Here is a 21,177-nt window from a genome sequence, read left to right on the forward strand (position 1 = left end):
CCATTCCTGCAACGTCACCCGATCGAACTCCAATAAGCACACCAGGTCGAAGGAAAGGGATAGATAGGTTGTTGAAAAGCTCAAACAGCATCAAGGCAGTGTAGCGTTTTTCTGTGAAGACAATGCACTTTGTCTGATCTGGATGCAGAAAGCGCTTCTGCAGCTCTGCACGGAGCAGCTGCACCTTAGAGCTTAACGTCCCTGGACTGAGAGGGCTACTGAGCTCATATCTTTTGACAAGGTCGCTGGCTTCTCTGATTCGCAAGATTTGTGCATGCGTGTCCTGGGACTCTGTGAGTGAACTATTAGACTCAACCGACTTGTTGATCTTCCCCTCGAGTTTGGGCAGAACGTCATCTGCTAAAGCACGTAGCCATGCTCTATCCGAGCACCAACTACCTAGCTCAGAGGTTGCCTGCCAGGCAAATTTGAAAATGCCCTCGAGACACTCGAGATCACCAAAACGCTGCTTGAGATCTTTGTACAAGGCTGTCGCTACCGGGGGCTCCAATCTCGTGTATTCCCACGTTTCTTCGACTGGACGATTGACATATTGGCGCAGTAAGGTAGCCTGGGATGTTGTGGCAATAGTGCTGTCAAGCAACGTTTCGAGTCTCCTATGAGACGTTAGCAAGTGCATCTGAGAGAAAGAGGAAAGCTTGTTCATACATCGCAGCATCGACCACATCACCTTTGGTGTCCACTGGCGAAGCCGTCATCCCAAATATCCTTGGCCGTTTTGAAGGAACCTCCTTCAGGTATGTGTCACGAATAATCCTAAGCCCAGTTAGACATTGTACTTGAGTTTTGTCATACAATGCACCAACCGTGCATACGGATGATCTTTCTTGGTATGATGAGCTTCGTCAAAGATCAAGAGATTGATCTGATCCATCCTGATGTAAGAATTGAGCAAGCACTGATGCAGGATCTCCGCCGTGCAGACAATGACCATGTTTGTCTTGAAATGCTCATCCCAGATCTCCTTGTTCCATAGATCAGTTCCCATGGCGCCGAAGAACTGACCAACGCTCTGATCAAGGTTGTGACGCAGCACTGCCGCTTGCTGAAACGCGAGAGTAACGCTATCAACCTGTAGACGAGTAAGCTTTCTCATATAACCATGGAGAGGTATACGCACCAAGAAAAAAGATATGCGATGCGGCTTGTCTTGAGCACGATCATTTAGCTCGTTTTGCAGTGTATGCCTCAGCAGCAGCACTGCGATCAAAGTCTTTCCCGAGCCTATAACTCACATGGATCAGATATGCCAGACTTGATGAGTGGATGTCAATCTATACCAGTTTCGAGAACGGCAATCGTGTTCTGTGCTTTGGCCCTTTCGAATAGTTCCACCTGGTAGTCTCTTGGGTCCAAGGTACCAGTGGCAAGATCATGCTTGACTATCAAGTGAGCGGTCGAAAGCTGAGCATCCGGCAGATCAGGAGCCACCCTTTTGTTGGTGGCGACTGGATCGGTGACAGCGCGCTTGGACAAGCTATGCGAGTGTTAGTTACATCCAGAAATGAAGGGTAAGTGATGGAATGAACTAACAGGACGTTGAACTTGGCATTTTGGAGTCTCCGTCGTTGCGAGGCATCCATTGGGTTGATGCTTTCTTCTTTTTCATCCGAGTCAGACGAGCTGGAAGCGTTCTCGACGTCCTCTGAGGAGATTTCAACTCCACTGATTTCGTTAGTGGTGCTTGAGGTGCGATTCTTACTGTTGGAGGCAGGGATGCCCAGAAATTCGGCGCTGAGGTTTTCGACGTTTGACCCGGTCATTTTCATGCTTTGCTCTCGACTCGGAGCAGGATGATTGTGGCGGCGAGAGGGAAGTTATTCGTGTCAGAGATGCAGAAAGAGGTAAAGTGAGTATTCAATGGAATGGTCAAGTCTTGCAGTGGGTTGAACCTCACATCAACAGCTGCTGCCAGTGTTACCGTGTCGTGCAGTGAATACAAACCATACAACAAACGTGCGGTCTGTTTGTAGTGGGTGAATGTCTCACACCCCGGCTGGAGACTTGTCTTCGAAAAGATACATGGGCGTTACACAACTTCGAAATGATCTTCGCCAAAGGTATCTGCTCGTTACAACTGACGTTACAAGTATCTAGCCTTCGCAAATAAGCCAATAACATAGACAGGACTAGACCGGAGCAATAAGTTTAGTGTTGAATATATATACTTCCCAGCAACCGGGATGGAGCGCAAGGATCCACCCCTAAACTGATAGATGCGGGGCTTGCCGCGGGGCGGGCCCAGGAATTATTTCTTCGAGGCCATCCTCCGTATTCAGCTTCAACTCCCTCCAGCAAATCTCCCAGCACCACCCTCCGCAAGACGCAAAATCACACCCAATGGAACAACCCCAGAACCTACGCACCCTGTTCACCGAGGCGAAAGCCGAAAAGTCCGCGCTGGAAGGGCGGTTCGACAGCAACACGGATGCTTATCGCAGTGATGTCAACGCAGTCATAGCCAAGCTTGAGGAATGCCAACGATTAGTGAGCTTGCTGTCGCTGTTTAGCTCCAACGAAGCTCTCGAGGATATCTCCACCGGAGATCTACAGTACTGGCCCCATCCCTTCGACACTTGAACTGAGATTGTCTTTTGTTCACACTCCTCTTTCTCTCACTGCAGATACCTGACCGTCGAATACCTGCTCGCCGACCTCCTCCAAAGAACCTACACATCGGACCGCGAAGCCTCCCTCCGCCGTGCACTGAGCCAATACGAAAAGTTCCTCTCCCGGCTGGACGAATACGACATCCTCAGCGCCAGCGACAAGAAGCTCTACGAGCGGTACGCGGCCAACCCGTCCACCTTCTCCCTCACCCCTACCAACGATGCGGCGGTCCGGCGCGAGGTGAAGATCACCCGATTCCGGGAGGAGAAGGAATTGAAGCAGAAACTCGAGGTTAGACAGCACCACCACCACCACCACTACTAAATTTTCTTGACATGAACGAGACCGCCCCGCTTACTCAATGTGACCCCCCAAAAACAGTACTTGTCCAAGAACAAAGACCGCTTGCAAAGCGATGAAGACGATGTGCGCGCATTGTACCTGGCGGAGCTGGCGCTCTACGCCCACCAGACGTTCCAGTCGCTCGACCTCCTGTCGCAGGAGTTGTCTATGTTGGCCACGATGCGCACGGCACCCCCCAACCCCACCGAGCTGTCGCAGGATGACCCCCGGAGACGCAATGGGGACGCCGAATCGGGCTACTCCGAGCGACTGGATCGCCCGATCGCCGAGCTCTTGAGAGGAGGAAGGCTCGGGCCGATATTGAGCAAGGAGGGACGGCCGATGCAGCCCTTTACACTGCTGGATCGCCGCACCCAGCTGCAGCAGGGCGTGTTCCGCTCCGGGCACAACCTGCCAACTATGACAATCGATGAATACCTCGAAGAGGAGCGAAGGCGGGGCAACGTTATCGAAGGGGGAGGCGAGGCGTCCGGGATCAAACCAGAGGTCGACGAAGACGACCACGATATCGCCGATGGAGAGACTATGAAGGCCCGGGCCTGGGATGAGTTCAAGGAAGCAAACCCCCGAGGCTCGGGAAACACTCTGAATAGAGGATGATTGTCATGAATGCTACATAGATACTGATGATTTGGTTTCTTGGTCTGGGTCTTGCCATGAGACGAGCACATATAATGAATGCATATATTTTCTCGCTAGATCTGCCATCGACGCAGATACATGCCTTATGAATCGCGTTGTTATATCATAATCTATCTAAACCTGCCACGTGCCGTTTCCTTGTATGGGTATCCGTCTTTTTCATATCCTTCATGCCTTCCGTGAAGGAGAGGACCAGCATCTCCACCACAACATCGTTGTCCACCACAACATCGTTGTACTGTACAAGACCTCATTGAGAGGCCTGCTTGTTCCGCTGGATCTCTTCGAGGATCTTTCCAGCGCCCTTGGCCACCAGAGCATTGGCGACCGTGACCCCGAACTCCTCAGCAGCCTGAGGGGTATCCACAGAGCCATCCACTTCCACCTCGGAGCTCTCACTGCCATCCACGCTGACGACAACCGACCGCATCCTCAACTTGGACGAGCCATCGGCATCACGAACCCACTCCGACTCGACACCCAGGGGGGCACTGCAGCCACCCTCCAGGGTGCGCAGCAGGCTGCGCTCCGCCAAACAGGCCAGAGTCGTCTCCTGGTGACCGATGCCCGACAACATGTCGAGCACAAGCCGATCATCCTTGCGGACCTCGATCCCCAGCGCCCCCTGCCCAACGGCGTAGAGCATGCCGGCGTTCTGGGAGTCCAGATAGGCGGTGATGCGATCCTGCAGTTCCAGACGGAGCAGTCCGGCGGCCGCCAGGATCAGACAGGCGTACGGGCTATCCTCGGCGTCCAGCTTCGACAGACGAGTGCCGATGTTTCCGCGAACATCCGTGACCTTGAGATGGGGGTACCGCCGCGCCAACTGGGCCGTCCGGCGGATGGAGGAGGTGCCCACCACCGAACCCGCAGGCAGGTCGGCCAGGCTCTTGTACGGCAATCCCTGCTTGACGACCAAGACGTCGCGCGTATCTTCCCGACCCATCATCGGGCCCAGCGTGCATGAGGGCGGCAGCAAAGTGGGGACATCTACGTTGCAACAACAACAAGTATGTCAGCCCAGAAATTCCCGGAGCCTTTTCTTGTTCTTCCGTTGGGTGCCACGCCACAACACTTACCCTTGAGCGAATGCACAATGAGGTCCACATGACCGGCCATCAACAGCTCCTCCAACTCCTGAGTCCACAGATTCTTGGTGGTGAAGTCCCGCAGCGCGATGGTGGTGTTCTGGTCGCCGGCGGTTTCACGCGAGTGGATCTTGAATTCATATTCGGGCCATTTGGCCTTGAGGGCGGCCTGGACCAAATCGGTTTGGAGCAGAGCGAGCTTGGACTTGCGCGTTCCAATGGTGAAGACCTTGCGGGAGGAGGGATCAGCGGCGTTTGCGCTGGCGAGCGGGGTAGAGGCCATTCCGACGGTGTTTGGGGGGGGGAAATAAGAGCAGGGAAGAGGAGATTAGAAGCGGGTGGGTGAAAGAGGAGAATAGAACGGGAATGCGCTCCGAAAGGACAAACAAATAGATGGGGTCAATTAAAATTGAGGGGGGGGGGGGTGTCAGAGTAGTGGCAATAGAAAGCGTGCTGTCAAGTAACTTAATGGTTAAAGTTGGATCTCCGGCTCGAGCACATTTTCCTCCGGGTATTTTTTGCGGGTTCTGTTTTGTCATACGACCCGGCTGGACTGTCCGGTCCGGGGCAAAGATAATGGGATATTGTAATCTTACAGCGGTAATCTTACAACTGGGGCCCTTTTTGCCTCTTCGCGATAGAGAGCATCACGATAAGCGATCCTACTGTTCAATACACGTCATGGTGAGTGTGGACTAACTGGACTAACTTAGTATCCTCAGTAGTACTCCGTACTCATAATTGCGACCATCTTGATCGACAATGTACTCTTATCAGATCGAACCCAAAGGGGATAGAAGCTGGTGGAAGAGCAAGGAGCAAGTGAGACAAGAGGAGAATCCCCCAGGTTTTGGGGGGTTATTTAACTCAGGGTTGGTCGTCTGACGGCTGCGAACCTCGGCATGATCGGGAGGGAGTGCGCTTATCTTTCGATCTTCTCCTCCTCTCCGCCTCACCCCCAACCCCAGACGGGAGTGTCACGCTTGCCTGCCTTCTTCCATCCATCCATCCATCCATCCATCCATCCATCTACCCTTGAGCTTCTAATCACTTTCTCTCCTCACGTTTCTCAACCCTTCCCCTTAAACTACCCATCAATCTATTCTATCCCACGTTTTCCCACCTCCTTATCCTCTCTCTCTCTCTTTCTCTTAAGATTGGCTCAGCTGAAACGACCACACCCTACCTCTCTTATTGTCATTCCTCTCTCAGCTTCAATCATTGTACCCTTTGCGACCCACGTTTGAATTGATCTGGCATCCGTCATCCCGCGATGGGTTCCCACAGCGGCAGAACCACCAAGCTTGCCTTGGTACCGCTCCCCAAAGGCTCTGTCTTACTTCCCGGAGTGACTCTCCGGATTCCGGTCTCCAACCGACCCGATATCGCGAACCTCCTGACTACCGTGCTGGACCGCTCCCCCGCAGCGAAACGGGATGGGAGTATCGTCACCTTCGGATGCATCCCTCTCAGCTCCCCGTATCTCAGCAAAGATGGCCAGCGGGTCATCGATGATGGGACCCTGGAGGAGGACAAGCGGGAGGAGTACGAGATGATAGATGCGGGACAAGCGCGCAAGGAGGACCTCTTCCGGTATGGCACCGTGGGCAAGGTGATCGGCATCCAACGCCGTGCCTATGCAGAACCATCCCTCCTTGTCCAGGGAATTCAGCGTTTCACCCTCAAACGAGTCCTCAAGGAACGGCCGTTTTTTGAGGCCGAAACCATCATCCATGACGATAAAGGTTTGTGTCCATTGCATTATTCTTCTCTGTTAATGCTATATGACGTCTTTGACTAATCATCCGCATCTGAAATCGCAGTCATCAACGACACTGAGACGGTCGACCTGTTCCAACAGCTAAGACAGCTTTCGAAGGAGCTATTGACTCTTCTGCGACTGTCCTCACTTCTGCCCTCGGCGGGAACCCGCCTATCGCCCATCATCGCTCGTAAATTCGAGATCTTCATCACCAAGTCTGATATCTCCCACGCAGGTAGACTGGCCGACTTCATGGCCGATGTTGCCGACTCGGGTTTTGAGGAGAAGCTCCGCATTCTGGCCTCGTTCGATGTCCGAGCCAGGCTAGAAGGCGCCATCGAGATTCTGAGTCGGCAGGTACAGAATATCAAGAGCAACGTCAAAGTCACGACCATCACTACCAATACATTCCCCGGGTCTTCATTTGATATCAGCCAGATCGATCCGCGCGAGCGGGAGCTGCTGGCCAAACGAGCAATGGCAGGCCTGGCGGGATTGACGCCGCCGGGGATGACAAGCGGCCGGAACAACGACGGCGATGAAAAAGAAGCGAACGAGGTTGACGAGCTCCAAAAAAGGCTCAATGACGCTGAGCTTAGCCCTGAAGCTAGGAAAGTCGCGGATAAGGAGTTGCGTCGTCTCCGGAAGATGAACCCTGCGAATGCAGAGTACGGTGTGTGCAGAAGCTACCTCGAGAATATTGCCGACATTCCCTGGACCAAGGTCACCGAAGATCAGCTTGGTCCTGAGACTCTGAAGAGAGCTCGCCAGCAATTAGACGACGACCATTACGGCCTGGAGAAGATCAAGAAGCGGCTTCTCGAGTACTTGGCGGTGCTGCGTCTAAAGCGAACCTCTAACAAAGATGTGCAACGCCAGATCGAGAGCCTCACCCAGGAACTGGATGCTTCCGATGCGGGCGACATCGAAAAGGATGTTCCGACGCTATCGGAAGCAGACAGGGTTGCTCTTGAGACCAAGCTACACCTGTTGGAGTCCAAGCGCATCGGCGACAAATCACCGATCCTTCTGCTTGTCGGCCCTCCGGGTGTCGGAAAGACAAGTCTGGCACGGTCCGTGGCTGCCTCCTTGGGTCGCAAGTTCCATCGGATATCCCTAGGTGGTGTCCGGGACGAAGCAGAGATCCGTGGTCATCGGAGGACCTACGTTGCCGCAATGCCTGGTTTGATCGTCAATGGTCTGAAGAAGGTCGGTGTGGCTAACCCGGTCTTCCTGCTGGATGAGATCGATAAGGTGGGCGGAGCGAACTTCCAGGGCGATCCCTCGGCAGCTATGCTTGAAGTCTTGGACCCCGAACAGAACCACACCTTCACCGATCACTACATCGGCATCCCAATTGACCTGAGCAAGATTCTTTTCATTGCCACGGCCAACTCGCTAGAGACCATTCCCGCCCCGCTCCTCGACCGTATGGAGACAATACAGTTGTCTGGCTACACGAACATCGAGAAGCGACACATTTCCAAGAGACATCTTATTCCCAAGCAGGTCCGGGCCAACGGACTCTCTGAAGGCCAAGTCATCTTATCGGACGAGATTCTCGACAAAGTCATCACGTCGTATACCATGGAATCTGGAGTACGGAACCTGGAGCGTGAAATCGGTTCGATCTGCCGGTCCAAGGCCGTGCAGTACGCCGACGCAGGTGACGCCGGCCGACTGGAAGCGTACAATCCCGTGGTGAGCCTCGAGGATCTGGAGGATATTCTCGGCATCGAGCGCTTCTACGAGGAACTGGCGGAGAAGCATGGCCGGCCCGGCGTGGTCACGGGCCTCGTGGCCTTCTCCACCGGAGGTCAAGGCAGTATCCTGTTCATCGAAGTGGCTGATATGCCGGGCAACGGCAATATCCAGCTGACTGGTAACTTGGGTGGCGTCCTCCGCGAGAGTGTTGAAGTTGCTTTGACCTGGGTCAAAGCCCATGCCTACGAGCTGGGACTGTCCGCGGACCCCAACGAGGACATCATGAAGAACCGCAGCTTGCACGTGCACTGCCCGTCCGGAGCAGTTCCGAAGGACGGTCCTTCCGCCGGTCTCGCCCACACGATCGGCCTGATCTCACTGTTCAGCGGCAAGCCTGTGCCTCCTAGCCTCGCCATGACCGGTGAGATTTCGCTGCGCGGGAAGGTGATGCCGGTGGGCGGAATCAAGGAGAAGCTGATCGGAGCGCTGCGTGCAGGCGTGAAGACCGTCCTTCTGCCGCAACACAACCGGAAGGATGTGAAGGATGTACCGCAGGAGGTCAACGAGGGGTTAGAGATCATCTACGTCAAGTAAGTTTCTCTTTTCGAGTGATTTGGTACCTTCACTAATGCTTGGCTATCAGACACATCTGGGAAGCCATTCGACAGGTGTGGCCCGACGCTCACTGGCCGGGGCAACACCAGGCCAATTTCATCGAGAGCCGGCTGTAGACCGGTTTGATACTCTCTCAGAATGGGATAACTGTAGATAATGCTCTTGTTTTATGATTTAAGCAGCCAGCGGGGTTTTGTTCGATGCAGCGTTTTGCTATTCCGCCCACTTTTGTCTTATTATCACCCAATACTCAAATTTTAACGGCATATTATCCAATACACTTATTATCAATCCACCCACATCCCAACTCCGCAAACCAAACGAACCAAAAGAGAAAAAGAAAATGTATTTATAAACCCAAAGCGATATAATACAGCGCGACCATGAAAGAAAAAACCCCCAGAAGAAAATACATAACCCCAAAGGAACAAGCCAGCCCTGTTCCCCAAGTCTAGGATTTTTCGCCGCCTTTCATCCTCTCCTTGGGTACCATCCATTCAGTGTACCCAACCCATTCATATCCACCCCAAACAACCCTCAAACCTCACCTCAACACTCACGACCTCGACCCATCCTTAGGACTAGTAGCCGCCTTCCCACGCACCGCGCGGTCGTAATTCAACCCCAGGGCCTGCCAAGTCGGGCGCCAGGGCTTCTCGCCGCTGAGGATTTTCTCGGCCTCGGCGGCGTACGACTCGCGCTCCTTGGTGGGGGCCAACATGCCAGCCTCGGGCTTCTGGGCGTCCTGCATTTCCTGCTGCCACTTGGCGGCCTTGTAGTACTGGTCCTTCTCCCACCTGTTTTGTGTTGTGCCGGAGAATTAGCATTGCGTTCGCACCACTCACACGGGCTGCGGATTGCATACGCAAACCACTCCAACCAGAACTAAAAGGGGGGCAAAGACAACGTACTTATCCATCTCCTTAGGCGCCTCGGGCCACACAAACGGCTCCTTCATCTCAACGGTCATCCGCTTCTTGCTCTGCGGACGGCGCAGCGGACCGTACCCGAACCGGCCCCGCGACTTCATGCGGGTGACCTTCTGCTGCTCGACGAAGCTGCGCACGGCCAGCACGCCGACCCCGTACGCGCGCTGCAGGTAGTCGCGCATGTCGAGCTTGTTGAGGTTGAGCGGCACGTAGAAGGAGGCGTAGCGAGGCGGGAGGAAGGGGGTGCGGATGAGGGCGATCGTGAAGTCGGGACTTGGCCGGCATCGAGCACACGTTAGCGTTGGCTCGTTTTCTCGGTTGGATGGGGAGTATGCGGTATGGGGCTTGCGTCCAAGGGTGGGATTGAGGGTTTGGCTTACAGAAAGACCTGTTTGCGCGCCTCCAGAGGAGCGCCGGGACCGACCCAGCCTTCCGGCCGGGTGGGCACTTTTTTGGCGAGTTGCGTGAGTTTGCGGACCATTTTTGGTGGTGTCTGGTCCTTGTCGGGGGTGGGAGAGGGGAGAAGAGGAGGAGTGCTGCGAAATGTGGTGGTGGATTTGGAGGTGCGGAATAGTTTGGTTATCTTCCGGAGCGGAACTTTCTTGCAATTCGTTGTTTGCGTCGTTTGGCCGCTTCGGCGCCCGTAGTATAAATTGATAGTACTAGGTACTTGGGAGTTTACTCCACTCCGGGAATAATGCGGAGGGATAGATGGCTGGCTCAATGCTTATGCGGTAATTGTCAGTTACCTGTTCTTTGCACTTATGTGCAAATCAATTGGATGCCTTGGACGGGGTCGAGAGATGTTTGAAGTGGAAGTTCATAGTCGGACAATTTCTGACTTCAGCCAGTGGCACTCAGTAATACTTCTAGATCTCAAGATCTACGTTATTGGATAATCGCAAACAACAAGAAGGTAACACCTACGACAGAACTAGCTACGTGAGTTGCAGAGAGAATTTTACAAGTCCCAGAAAAGTTCTATTCATTATGGTCATGATCGTATCATATCTTTTTATCCATCGCAGCAGATCCCTACTGTCCCCCCTCCGACACCTTCAAATTGCCTAGCCGTCGAGAACTCTCGTCGAGCTCATCCGACTGCGACTCCTCCCTATCATCCTCCTCTCCCTGTTCCTCCTCATCCTCCTCCTCCTCGTCATCATCCCCATCCTCCCGATCACTCCCCCCATCCCCCGTCGCCCCAACCTCCTGCATATAACTCTCCAACTCACGGGCCATCTTCCTCGAGAAGCCGGACGCCTCAACCTCGACATCCAACCGCTTCCCCGGATTGGCCATCATCTGCTTCTTGGCGTCGGCAAAGAAGGGACCGGGCACATCACTGACGAAGTGGAACTTGCGGGAGAAGTACCGTTTGATGCAGTTGACATCGCGATCGAAGTACATCTCGGCATTGGGGTGATCGATGGAGACCATCTGCGGGAAATCGATCACCACGGGCACCAGCGTCACTTTCTCCTCGCCGTCCTCAGCCTCACGCCCCTTCCCTTTGCCATCATCCTCGACCACCTCCTTGATCAAGATATTGAACTCATTGAAATCACCATGAATCAACCCATACCGCGCAAACCGGACAATCATCTCCATCAGCTCGGCGTACAGGCCGGCCGGGTCCGCGACCGACGAGATCTGGCGCAGCGGGAACGCATCGATCAGGCTCATGACGATCGTGTGCCGGTTCTGGGCGATGGGCTCGGGGACGCTGAAGCCGTTGGCGCGCAGCGCCTTCATGAAGGCGAACTCCTTCATCGCCGCCAGCCGCGACATGTACATCCACGAGGCCGAGGTGCGGTGCCGCAGGTAGTCGCGGTTGGTCTTGACGGTGCGGAAGGAGATGCGGCCCAGCCGGTGGATCTTCAGGATGCACTGCTGCTTCTGGTGGTTGGCCACCACGTTGATGTCCGACTCCTTGCCCACCCCGATCTGGTTGCCCACTGAGTAGATCACCTTCTGCTTCTGGTGCGCGTGCAGCGCCAGGTAGTCCAACCCGCCGTAGGTGAGCCGGTAGCCGTCGTCTGTCCAAAGAAAATATGTATGGTAAGTAAAAAGAAAACGTAGACAAGGTTCGAATATCCCCCGATTTACAAGGCAAGCAGGCAGACGTACATTTAGCATTCTTCACCTTCGCAATCAAATTCGTCTTCGCAAGGTTCGAGATCGATCGATGCACCCCGCTGCCCCCGCGCAGGCCCGAGATCTGCGCAATCAACGGCGTCGGCACGATTTCATGGTTCCGACTGCCTTGTTCAACCTTTTCTCCTCAAGAAAGACAAATTTGTCTGTTAGCTTTGGTCAATACATCATGCGCTTGCTCCGAGAAATAAAATGGACGACCGAAAAAAAGTCAAGGCGGGGAAATGCTTGGAGGGGCGTAGCGTACCGCCGAGAGAACGCGAAAGTCCTCCGCCGTCAGGTAACGGATCGCTTTGGGGTCGAGCTTCATGGCCGAGAAATCCTCAAAATTCGGAGTTGGTGAAAAGGTACAAAATAACTAACAGCAAGTCGGATTTTCAAGAGTGGAGTCGGACGCCTATCTCGAAGCCTTCGACGTGATTGCGGCGGCGTCCCTGAAGGTACCCGGGGAAAACTTATGGGCTCCACTGCCCTATGCCCTAGTTTCCTGTTCGGGATCTTTCTGTATACAACTCGGACAATGTTGATGAACCGCTGTGACGATGACAAGAATCTACACTACATAAACACGGAAGCATTACGTCAATCAACCTGGGCCCTCGAAACTAATTCTATCTTAAGAGTAAACTTCTTAACTTAGAACACTCCCCTTCCTATATCCATTGATCTAATTGATATAAGGCATTTCCGGTTCGTTCTGAATACATTAAGTCCAAGAATCCCAAAGCTGTGATTGCCCGGCGCTCATTCAAGCTCGCAAAGTTTCATGTTCAGTTCTCGTCTCATTTATGCGGAAGTCTCCGCCTCCCAGTTGGGGTTCTGCATTCCAGTTAGCAGGCAAACTTCATTCAGCGAAAACATGGTGGATCGCAATATTTACCTTGCGCAAGATTACCAAACCCTCCAGAGTGCTGCTGAGAGGGATGTATTGCTCGTCTTCGAGTTCGGCCCGCTCACCATAGGCCAAGAGAACTGGCGTGCTCTGCGTCTGCCAGCCAGTGATCGTCTTCGGGCGACCAGCCTGGCCGACGACATCCACGGCCTGACCGACCCGGACATTCACAGTCAGAGGCTGCAAGTCTTCATCGAGTGTGACGAGGAAGCGAGGGTACATGGCAGTGATGAGGAAGTAGAGGAGGTAGTGGTGTTCGGCGAGGATGAATTGCTTGGCGTCAATCAAGGACACCAGGACGGTGAGCAGACCGGCAGCTGATACACGCGACAAGACCTGTCGGTCGGTGTGGAAGGGGTTCAGAGTCATGGTGCCCTTGCCCATATGCAGAAGACCCTGCGCGATGCGAACCATGAACAAAGAGTTCTGGTCACGGTGGTAATAGCTAGCCAGCTGACGGAGCAACTGGGCCAAACGAGCGTTGTTGGTACCGGCACCACAAAGACCCATGGCGAAGATCGCGTTGATAGCAACGTCGTTGTCGGTGTCGTGGCTGTATCTCGAAAGAGTATCGTAGACCTTCATTTGGGGGTTGCTAGGGGTGATCAGACCCATAGCGAGGGGAACAGCCTTCCGGATGTTGCTGGCACCGTAGTGCATGAGATGACCGAACTGTCGGAGGATCATATCCTGGCCAACCTCCTCGCCCATGGCGATGAGCGACAAGCCAAGTACAGCATACGACTGGACGAGCTCGTCGCCCTTCTTCTCGTCGTTCTCCTCAATGATGTCATTGCAGATGTGAAGAAGTTCCTGAAGCTTCAGGACGGTGCCAGTGCCTGCCCATGCGCAGACCGAGGCAAGTACAGAGGTGGGCTTAGCCATGGGGTGATCCACGGCCTTGAGGATGTCAAGAACAACATCGACCTCTTCTTGACGACCGAAGTACAGAAGGGCGAGACCGAGCGCCATGAAACGGGTCCACTTGTCCTTCAGGTGCTTTTGTCTCTCCTCGTCCATCAAGGTCGAGGCAATCGCCTCACTGACTTGATGGTTGGAAGAGCCAACGAAGATGAGACCCAGAGAGACAGCAGCCATGGCAGAGAGCTGCATATCCAGCGCACTGTCTTCGACGATCGGAAGGAGAACCTCCAACAGCTCCTCCTTGTTGGAGCCAGCATAGGCTAGACCAAGACCCATGATCGATGCGACCCGCATGGGCACGCTCTTCGCCTCCAAATTCTCGGGGTCGCTCAGGAGAGCCAGGGCAGGGTCAGAGTCGATCCGTACACCAGAGTTCAGGATACCGATGGACAACAAAGCACCCGCCTTGATCTGATCTTCCGAGGCGTACGTGTACTTGTCAATCTTATCCAGGCCGATCTCGACATCTCTGTGCATGAGCATTCCCAGAGAAGCCGTGGTCGACAGCATGCCGTCATCCTTCGTCTTCCACACCCAAGGACCCTTGTCACCTTCGACCAGCATCATCTTATCGTTTCCGAATCCAGCATTAGCAAACGAGTTCACGAAAGCGCTGGCGAGATTGTGTCTAGCAGAATCGACGTTGGTGAGGCCGGCGCCACGTGAGCTTTCCAAGTGAGTCTTGTAGATATCTTCGGGCATCTTGGGATCCAGAATGTTGAGCTCCTTGCCAAGAGACTTGAAGTGCTTGGGGATCGAGGTGTTGTTGAGGCAGTCCATGAATAGCTGATCTTCTTCATATTCCGGAAGATCGAGCCATATTTGCTGTCGGGAAACAAGGAACGCCATCTGCTTCTTGATAGAATCGTCCGAGGTGGCGTTCAAGTCGCTCTTGATCAGCTCGGTGTCGTTTAGGCGAATAGCGAGGACAATGGCCTTGGTGAGCTCCTTGTAGGTGACATAGATCTCGTGCGCGGTGCGGAGGAATTGCTGGTCTTCTGGGTATGTTAGGAGGTTAACCATGCTAACCATATACAGGCAGACTCGGGCGTAGGTGTTCTCGTCCACAAAGCGAGGGATTTCCTCGATGATCTCGAGCTCACTCAGCAAGTCGACGGCATCGGCTTCAGCGTTGTGCTTCAGGAAGTACGGAACAAGAGAAAGAGCAAGGTCGATCAAATCTTGTACATCCTTCTCAGCATTTAGCCTGTTTTGATATTCCTGGCCGATCTCCAAGGCCAGGTGTCTGATGTATTCATGGCCCCATGAGCCGAGATCCTCCGACTTGGTCAGCAGGCGGTACTTCAGGGTCTCCAGCTTCTCCTCGTCTCCGTATGTCATTCCAAGAACTGATAGCATGTCGGCCAAGGAGTCCTAGTTGAGATAAGGTCAGATTGTCGCTCCGATCCGCGCCGTCATACAACAGAAGACGCACCTTAACCGGGCTAGCCGGCCACTTGTCATAAAGCGCCGTGAGGTCATCGTAGTGAGGTCGGAGGAATTTCAAGGGCTTAGGGACAGCGGTCATCGAAGATGTCGAGGTCTTTATGAAATTCTTGATCGCATCCAAGGCAGGGCTGTAGAGGGATGTATCCGGCTCCTAGGCAGGAAGGCGGAGCGTTAACGTCATCGATCGGGGCCTGTAGCAACAGCTGCTGTGTCCATACCTTTAATCTTTCCACAAGCATCTCCAGCTCGTTCTTCAATTGCTGATCTTCTTCATTGAGCTCCTCTATATCATTTGATTAGCACTGCCACAGCAGGCTGGCATAGCTGGTGCCAGAAGCGGCGTCGGGTCGGGATGTTCCCGCCCATGCCACGGGCTCAATGTATCGCCTACCTTCCTGGGGCTCATCATCCTTCTTCTTTCCGTCGGCTTGAGGCTTCTCGCCGGTCTGTGCCTTCTTTCCTCCAGCCAAATCTTTCACATCGTCAACCTTGCCCTTGCCCTTGTCGGCGGGAGCTGACCGCTCGCCATCTTGCGCCATTGCTGACGATTATATGGCGAGTAGGACTGTGTGGTATCGGGGATGGGGGGGAGACTAGAGCGTTGAAAGATGCTCTGACGGGGGTATCCAAGGTGTTAAAGGTCGAACAGAATAAACCTTCACGGAGCAGGCGATGACGAGGGGGGTGGAATCATAAGCTTGTTGATGGGGAAGCAGAGGAAGCTCTCTCAGTTCCTCGCCGCTCGGGCGGGCGTTGCGCTCCTGTGGAGCTAGGCTGCTTATGTAAGGCCGCACCGCCAAGCCTTCGACTCCAATAGAAGAATGAAACAATCCATGTATGTCAGCATCATCAACTAACCAAGGTACTTTAATATTACTCTACTCCTGCCTCGAGATACTGTAGGGTGAATAACTCTACAATTATATCATATGCTTTGATGTTTTTGGCACAGCTGGAACCATTCGCATAGCTATGCTGCACTAATACCATCCACAAATTTAATATTCCAATGATCTATATCACTAATGTGAACTAAGGCATATTGATTGCAGCTGGAAGGTAAGCTCATACCAACTTCTTGAAGAAGTATCTTTGCGGCATTTCCACCGAATGACGGCGTCTCAGTTCACCGTCTAGGAGTTTACAATCGCCTCGTTTGTACACACCAACTCTTCCTGTCCAGTTATGGACCGGAAAGTGTATCCGAGCTCCCGGAGCACATATACAGCAGAAACAACACTGATTAGATCACTTCCAGTCATCCCTGGACACGAACGCCTCTCAAATCGGAACTTGAGATGAGTCCTGCGCTTTGAGAGATTGCCCACATTTTCCGTTTCCCCTCCCCAAGTCAATCTCTTGTTGGTTGTCAAAAGTACAGTTCCACGGAATGCAGATTCCAAACGCACAAGCAGCGCTTGTCGTCCAAGGCGTAGTCACCATCTCGTCATGCGAACTTAAGCCTACACTCGACCTTTGGCACATGTTACACTGCAGGAAGCTGCGGGGATCCTGCTCTTCAGAGGTGTACCCCATGGAGGGGGTGCAAAGCTGATATATATAAGCCCATGTGCCTCATCTTTTTCTGTTCACAGCCCGGTCCATAATCATCATTGCTGGACTTTTGCAACCATGGGTCGCACTAGGAAAAACAACGACAAGGAGGAGGAGGCCAAAAAGCGTCATATCCAGAGCCTCTGCGATGCTTGCTGCATCCGCAGCTTGGAACCTTGGATTCGAGCTTCTCTCTGCTGCGCCGATAATTCTTTTCTCGAAGCGTTGGTGCCAACGGCGCAAATGCCCCATGAAATCGGGCCGTCATCTAATGCCCGGATCTACACAGAAGAGATAATCAAGTCCTGTGAGCTGGATCGTTGTATCGGCGTTGTAATATCCCACTCAGTGCGTCTAATTCATGTGTCATCCTAGTGGCCCAACAATCCAGGGAGGAACCTACTTTCCAGACCAGGAGTTCCAGGGGAATCAATGCACACAAAAGCTGCAGACCACAAACAAATTCAATGATCCCCAGCAGCCCCAGACTTCCGAGAGCACTGATACCACAGCTCCTGGGGCCCAACGATCCAGCGAGGTCTCGGGTTGCCAGGCCAGGCAGTTGCAGGGGGATCAATACACAAAGAAACTGCAGACTACAGAGCAATCCGATAATTCACAGCAGCCGCAGACCTCTGAAAACATCAATACCACAGCTCCTGGGGACCAGCATTCCAGGAAGAAGTCTACTGTCCAGTCGCAGGAATCCCAAGGGAATCGATGCACACAGAAGCCGCAGACCACGAAGCAACCCAGTGATCTCCAGCAGCCCCCGACTTCCAAGAGCACTGTTACTACAGCCCCAGTGAGCCCTCTTCTTGTCTTTCACGGTCCCATAGCCTGCTAAAGTGTTACTAGTCTCAATCATCCCGACAACCCCAGACGTTCGAAAGTACGGAAGTAACAGTCCCTGTGAGCCTTCTTGTGCTTAAATGCCCGGCCTACAATTGCGCTAAACAGTAGTCTAGTCCACGGACAGTGAATGCAAGCGGCGTTATAAACACCTGAAGGAATACCCATACATCCAGCATGTCGGCTTCAGCCAACAAGGCTGCAAGCTCTGGGTCACGCGGAAGATCTTCTGGAGCCCCCAGCGCTTTATCTCGTTGGAGGCCGATTTCCTGGGCCAGCCCATCCCTGGCCCATACGAGGAGGCGCTGTGGGCGGCATGTCTTCATCACCCTCACTGCGACGTGTATGAAGAGTTCCGCATCGAGCCCCTCGACGTATCCCGCGACGGGACGAGGCTCAGAGCGAAGTTTGCCCGGCCTGGCTGTCCGCCTGAGAGCAAACCAATCCCTGCCCATCTGCGGGGACTGCCCAGCACCTACTGTCAGAGCTGGACCGGTGGATTAAACGCGTTGGACGCCGAGGGCATCTCAGACTTTGTCCTGGCTGACGCGGACCAAGCTAATCTCCCCATAATCCCTTTGTTGGTACTGCAGCTGGCGGTCGAGCGGGCCGCAAACCCTCCTCCCCTTGCTGCTGACTCCAAGCCCAAGAAAAAGGTTACTGTCTCGGAGAAGGAGATACCGCAGGATCCCAAGCATCAAGTCCACCGACACAAGAAGTTCCCTGTACTTCGTAACCTAAGTTCTTTGGGGGTCTGTCTGCTGCCTATGTTCTGGTGGCAGCGCTACAAGAAGAGTCGACAGCTCTGAGCCTCTCGACAGAGCAACCAACCCCGCATCTCGCCCAAGAATTTGCAATCTCTTTGCTCCGGTGTGTTTTGGCTTGATCATTCATACTAAAAGTCGGGTTTCAGTTTTTCGGTTTCGTTTAGCTTCTACTTTTCCGGGCAGTTTGCGTGACTATCGAATATGATTAGCTTGATTTAAGCTCAGAGAAAGTGCTCTCCTCACCAGTGTAGGTCATACATAGGCACACTACGTTGCTTTCCGATATCGTGACTGGTGTGGAGTGTAGGGCACCATCGGTGACGAATGAGTGCTTCAACTTGTAGTGAACAAATCTTTAACTTGAGCGAGGAGAGGTCCATAACATTATTTAGATATATCGTACCGAAGAGGCATACAATGAGTCGAGCGATAAAGCAAGAGATGAAGAGAACTAACCAAAAGGCGAACTAAGTTACAGAAACCTCGTAGTATAGCCCGAGGATGCATACACACCAAACATCTCCATCAGAAGCCTCATTTCACCGGAACAGGGAAGCTTACTCTGCGCGGCGCGCAGTTCAAAAGAGACAACAGCCACAGCCACAACCACAGGTGAATTATAAGTCAAATATATAATAAGTCCTCGGAAGTCTGGACAAAGGGAACCCTAATTAAGTACCTGAAAAGAAGAAGCAAGAAAAAGACGGCGTGAAGAGATAGTGACTTGCACATGTAGACGGGCTTGATGTTGGGACACAGACACACAGAGGTTGAAATGCAGACGCTCAAGGAAAGAACAAAATGCGACTGGCTCATTAAATGACTGACTTGATTTAGCGAAGCAAAAGGCAAAGAGAGCAAGAATCGAAATGAATGGTATCTAAGACAAATTCAGTAATCCATGACTGAGTATCCCAATCGGTCGTTCGCGTCGAGGACACTGTGTGGTTTGCATGCTTAGTATGGACCCCATTTATGGTTGAAGACAAAACAGGGAAACTTACGAGTATTGCTTGGTCAACGTTCCCTCACCACCTTTCGAGAGATCGATACTGAAAACGTAAAAGTTTCCGTCACTGGTCACCACCATCACCTGGGGCGTGTTGGTGCTCATTGCAACGACACTGCGAAGCGGACCATTGCTGCCGTTGGCGCCGGGGCCTTGATTGGTTTTGGGCAGTTTGATCCACGCAAAGTCACGAGCGGGCTCCCACATCTCACTGACACCCTTGGGAAGATACCCGCCCACCTTCGCGGCAAACGAGCTGCCGACATTTTGTGAGGTGCGCCGGATGATCCCCATTAAGGTTCCATTATGTTTCCTGGAGGCTAGCTCAGAAGAGCCCGACTCTCCGCCAACATCGTCCGGGTCCGAGGACTGGCCAAAGGAGCTTTGGCTATATCTCCGGTCCGCAACAGTGGGCGAAGACGATGACGGAGTGGTGTGTGATGACTGAGACTGCTGGCTCAATTTGAACAGGTGAATGGTCTCGGTGGAGGAAGATACGCAGAGAAGTGTTGAGGTGGTATTGAACGACATGCTGTAGATCCTAGACGGTATCGATCCGCGCCGGAACTGATATAGCTTGTGACCATCAGGGACGGAAAACACTCGGATGATGGTTCCTTTGTCGGAAGCGGTGGCGATCAGTGTACCGTCGCTGTTAAGTGTTATACACGCCAGTGGAGATCGATGCGCTTCGATAACGTTGATAGCTTCCAGCTTCAGAGTATCAAAGATCAGAACTTCACCACTCGTAGGTGAAATATGTGTGGTGCCGGGAGGCGCATGAGAAGGAGTAAACGACGAGGGTGGCGCCTTCTGGGGAAGGGGATACGCGAGGTAGCAATTGTCGGAGGAGGGGGATAGAGCACAGATTGCTAAGTGAAGTTAGACCACATACAAGGAATGCGCGGCAACGAGCGTTGTCTTACCATTTGGATTTGGGGAAGTCTCAATGGTATACAATAGCTTCATCGTCTGAATATCGTAGAGGTAGATCTGATCCTCCAGAACTATCACAAGTCTTTTGCGATTCAGCTTGACCGCGAGCACGGTGGTAGGGAATGTCAACTCGCATATCGTCGACTGGCGCTATAGGTGGGATCAAGAAAGAAGAAAGTGTTAGCCAAATACGTCATGTGCGCAAGGTAGCAAACAAAGCAGCTATTTCGTCAAGGTACATGAACCCGCGAAGCCCAACAAATGTGCACAAGGGTGTCCTACGAACCTTGGTATTAGTTATTTGAAGGCGACGTGGTGACAAAATCAGCGCAACCAGGGATGTCGAGAAAAGCATCTCAATTATGGCAATGTTCCCTTCCTTCGTCTCATAGCTTTTCGCGAAAGGATCAGTGGTGAAGATACGAAATCCCTTGGAAGTCGCTGATAAGTGTCAAGAGATATTCCATGAGTTAAGCTGGAGGATGATCCCGAGGGCCCTTACCGACGGCCAGATAGCTATAGTCCTGGTTGAACGTCACGAAATTCATCGCCATCTTGTCTGTGCCGATCGCTGTGATCGACCGCGTCCCACTCTGCGCAAAGAATCTATGACCGTGTGGATTGACGAGCTATGTGGGCGACCGAGAAGCAAGCGATGCAAGATACTCTCGACTTGGACTGAGACAACTGCGGGGTCTAGACAAGCTTCAGTGTTGCTGGATGGAGGGGCTAAACAGATCCCGTCCTAGGACCGCTTCCGTCACAGTTGGTGATGTTCGCCTTGCATATCTCGTGGGTGCTGGTGGTTAAGACGCAAGATAGACTTCGACGATCGATAAGAGCCGATGCTGCACGAGCTCAAGAAGGAAAGCGATCGCAGTCGTTCCAGTTGACAATAATAGC

At 53.0% G+C, this 21,177-nt stretch overlaps 8 protein-coding genes across 8 annotated transcripts; 3 read left to right on the forward strand and 5 right to left on the reverse strand.

Annotated features, from left to right (window-relative positions):
- Positions 1-2,361: 2,361 nt before the first annotated feature.
- Positions 2,362-3,676, forward strand: BO95DRAFT_515475 (IGBP1/TAP42 family protein; the record flags this gene model as incomplete). The annotated part of the gene is made up of 3 exons (XM_025591756.1): positions 2,362-2,573; positions 2,646-2,922; positions 3,013-3,676. The coding sequence occupies 3 exons, from the start codon at positions 2,362-2,364 to the stop codon at positions 3,592-3,594; spliced, it is 1,071 nt and encodes a 356-aa protein (XP_025440950.1). The 3' UTR covers positions 3,595-3,676.
- On the reverse strand, positions 3,667-5,144 carry BO95DRAFT_444049 (porphobilinogen deaminase). Its single transcript, XM_025586799.1, has 2 exons — positions 4,716-5,144; positions 3,667-4,626 (listed from the first exon to the last, which is right to left on the reverse strand). The coding sequence occupies exons 1-2, from the start codon at positions 5,005-5,007 to the stop codon at positions 3,887-3,889; spliced, it is 1,032 nt and encodes a 343-aa protein (XP_025440951.1). The 5' UTR covers positions 5,008-5,144; the 3' UTR covers positions 3,667-3,886.
- An 853-nt stretch (positions 5,145-5,997) lies between these two features.
- On the forward strand, positions 5,998-8,921 carry BO95DRAFT_366008 (putative LON domain serine protease; the record flags this gene model as incomplete). Its single annotated transcript, XM_025582725.1, has 3 exons — positions 5,998-6,475; positions 6,548-8,780; positions 8,834-8,921. 3 exons carry the CDS (start codon positions 5,998-6,000, stop codon positions 8,919-8,921), a joined length of 2,799 nt encoding a protein of 932 aa, XP_025440952.1.
- A 240-nt stretch (positions 8,922-9,161) lies between these two features.
- BO95DRAFT_416251 (mitochondrial 54S ribosomal protein uL23m) lies at positions 9,162-10,296 on the reverse strand. Its single transcript, XM_025584383.1, has 3 exons — positions 10,115-10,296; positions 9,717-10,007; positions 9,162-9,602 (listed from the first exon to the last, which is right to left on the reverse strand). Exons 1-3 carry the CDS (start codon positions 10,213-10,215, stop codon positions 9,362-9,364), a joined length of 633 nt encoding a protein of 210 aa, XP_025440953.1. The 5' UTR covers positions 10,216-10,296; the 3' UTR covers positions 9,162-9,361.
- A 473-nt stretch (positions 10,297-10,769) lies between these two features.
- BO95DRAFT_515478 (protein kinase RIO2) lies at positions 10,770-12,293 on the reverse strand (the record flags this gene model as incomplete). Its single annotated transcript, XM_025591757.1, has 3 exons — positions 12,139-12,293; positions 11,865-12,009; positions 10,770-11,773 (listed from the first exon to the last, which is right to left on the reverse strand). The coding sequence occupies exons 1-3, from the start codon at positions 12,199-12,201 to the stop codon at positions 10,770-10,772; spliced, it is 1,212 nt and encodes a 403-aa protein (XP_025440954.1). The 5' UTR covers positions 12,202-12,293.
- Positions 12,294-12,526: 233 nt separating this feature from the next.
- On the reverse strand, positions 12,527-15,885 carry BO95DRAFT_444051 (proteasome regulatory particle base subunit RPN1). Its single transcript, XM_025586800.1, has 5 exons — positions 15,548-15,885; positions 15,375-15,439; positions 15,143-15,307; positions 12,772-15,081; positions 12,527-12,710 (listed from the first exon to the last, which is right to left on the reverse strand). Exons 1-5 carry the CDS (start codon positions 15,693-15,695, stop codon positions 12,678-12,680), a joined length of 2,721 nt encoding a protein of 906 aa, XP_025440955.1. The 5' UTR covers positions 15,696-15,885; the 3' UTR covers positions 12,527-12,677.
- Positions 15,886-16,882: 997 nt separating this feature from the next.
- Positions 16,883-18,540, forward strand: BO95DRAFT_172260 (uncharacterized protein). The gene is made up of 3 exons (XM_025580821.1): positions 16,883-17,515; positions 17,569-17,622; positions 17,679-18,540. The coding sequence occupies exons 1-3, from the start codon at positions 17,072-17,074 to the stop codon at positions 18,369-18,371; spliced, it is 1,191 nt and encodes a 396-aa protein (XP_025440956.1). The 5' UTR covers positions 16,883-17,071; the 3' UTR covers positions 18,372-18,540.
- Positions 18,541-19,028: 488 nt separating this feature from the next.
- On the reverse strand, positions 19,029-21,134 carry BO95DRAFT_172282 (phosphoinositide binding protein ATG18). The gene is made up of 5 exons (XM_025580822.1): positions 20,777-21,134; positions 20,561-20,715; positions 20,265-20,424; positions 19,334-20,210; positions 19,029-19,269 (listed from the first exon to the last, which is right to left on the reverse strand). The coding sequence occupies exons 1-5, from the start codon at positions 20,826-20,828 to the stop codon at positions 19,221-19,223; spliced, it is 1,293 nt and encodes a 430-aa protein (XP_025440957.1). The 5' UTR covers positions 20,829-21,134; the 3' UTR covers positions 19,029-19,220.
- Between the last annotated feature and the right edge of the window lie 43 nt (positions 21,135-21,177).

The sequence above is a fragment of the Aspergillus brunneoviolaceus genome, assembly GCF_003184695.1.
Source record: "Aspergillus brunneoviolaceus CBS 621.78 unplaced genomic scaffold BO95scaffold_44, whole genome shotgun sequence".
Taxonomy (NCBI): Eukaryota; Fungi; Ascomycota; class Eurotiomycetes; order Eurotiales; family Aspergillaceae; genus Aspergillus; species Aspergillus brunneoviolaceus.

Bases quoted from the DNA above. Each gene is read 5' to 3' on its own strand.
- BO95DRAFT_444049 (XM_025586799.1), bottom strand. From the start codon at position 5,007: ATGGCCTCTACCCCGCTCGCCAGCGCAAACGCCGCTGATCCCTCCTCC. The intron at 4,627-4,715 runs GTAAGTGTTGTG...GTTGCAACGTAG, and splicing joins CATTGTGCATTCGCTCAAGG to ATGTCCCCACTTTGCTGCCG.
- BO95DRAFT_416251 (XM_025584383.1), bottom strand. From the start codon at position 10,215: ATGGTCCGCAAACTCACGCAACTCGCCAAAAAAGTGCCCACCCGGCCG. The intron at 10,008-10,114 runs GTAAGCCAAACC...ATGCCGGCCAAG, and splicing joins GCGCGCAAACAGGTCTTTCT to TCCCGACTTCACGATCGCCC. The intron at 9,603-9,716 runs GTACGTTGTCTT...AACACAAAACAG, and splicing joins GCGCCTAAGGAGATGGATAA to GTGGGAGAAGGACCAGTACT.
- BO95DRAFT_444051 (XM_025586800.1), bottom strand. From the start codon at position 15,695: ATGGCGCAAGATGGCGAGCGGTCAGCTCCCGCCGACAAGGGCAAGGGC. The intron at 15,082-15,142 runs GTGCGTCTTCTG...TATCTCAACTAG, and splicing joins GGCCGGCTAGCCCGGTTAAG to GACTCCTTGGCCGACATGCT. The intron at 12,711-12,771 runs GTAAATATTGCG...ACTGGAATGCAG, and splicing joins GTTTGGTAATCTTGCGCAAG to AACCCCAACTGGGAGGCGGA.
- BO95DRAFT_172260 (XM_025580821.1), top strand. From the start codon at position 17,072: ATGTGTCATCCTAGTGGCCCAACAATCCAGGGAGGAACCTACTTTCCA. The intron at 17,516-17,568 runs GTGAGCCCTCTT...AAGTGTTACTAG, and splicing joins GCACTGTTACTACAGCCCCA to TCTCAATCATCCCGACAACC. The intron at 17,623-17,678 runs GTGAGCCTTCTT...ACAGTAGTCTAG, and splicing joins GTACGGAAGTAACAGTCCCT to TCCACGGACAGTGAATGCAA.
- BO95DRAFT_172282 (XM_025580822.1), bottom strand. From the start codon at position 20,828: ATGGCGATGAATTTCGTGACGTTCAACCAGGACTATAGCTATCTGGCC. The intron at 20,425-20,560 runs GTTCGTAGGACA...TCCCACCTATAG, and splicing joins TTCAAATAACTAATACCAAG to CGCCAGTCGACGATATGCGA. The intron at 19,270-19,333 runs GTAAGTTTCCCT...CAAACCACACAG, and splicing joins ACGTTGACCAAGCAATACTC to TGTCCTCGACGCGAACGACC.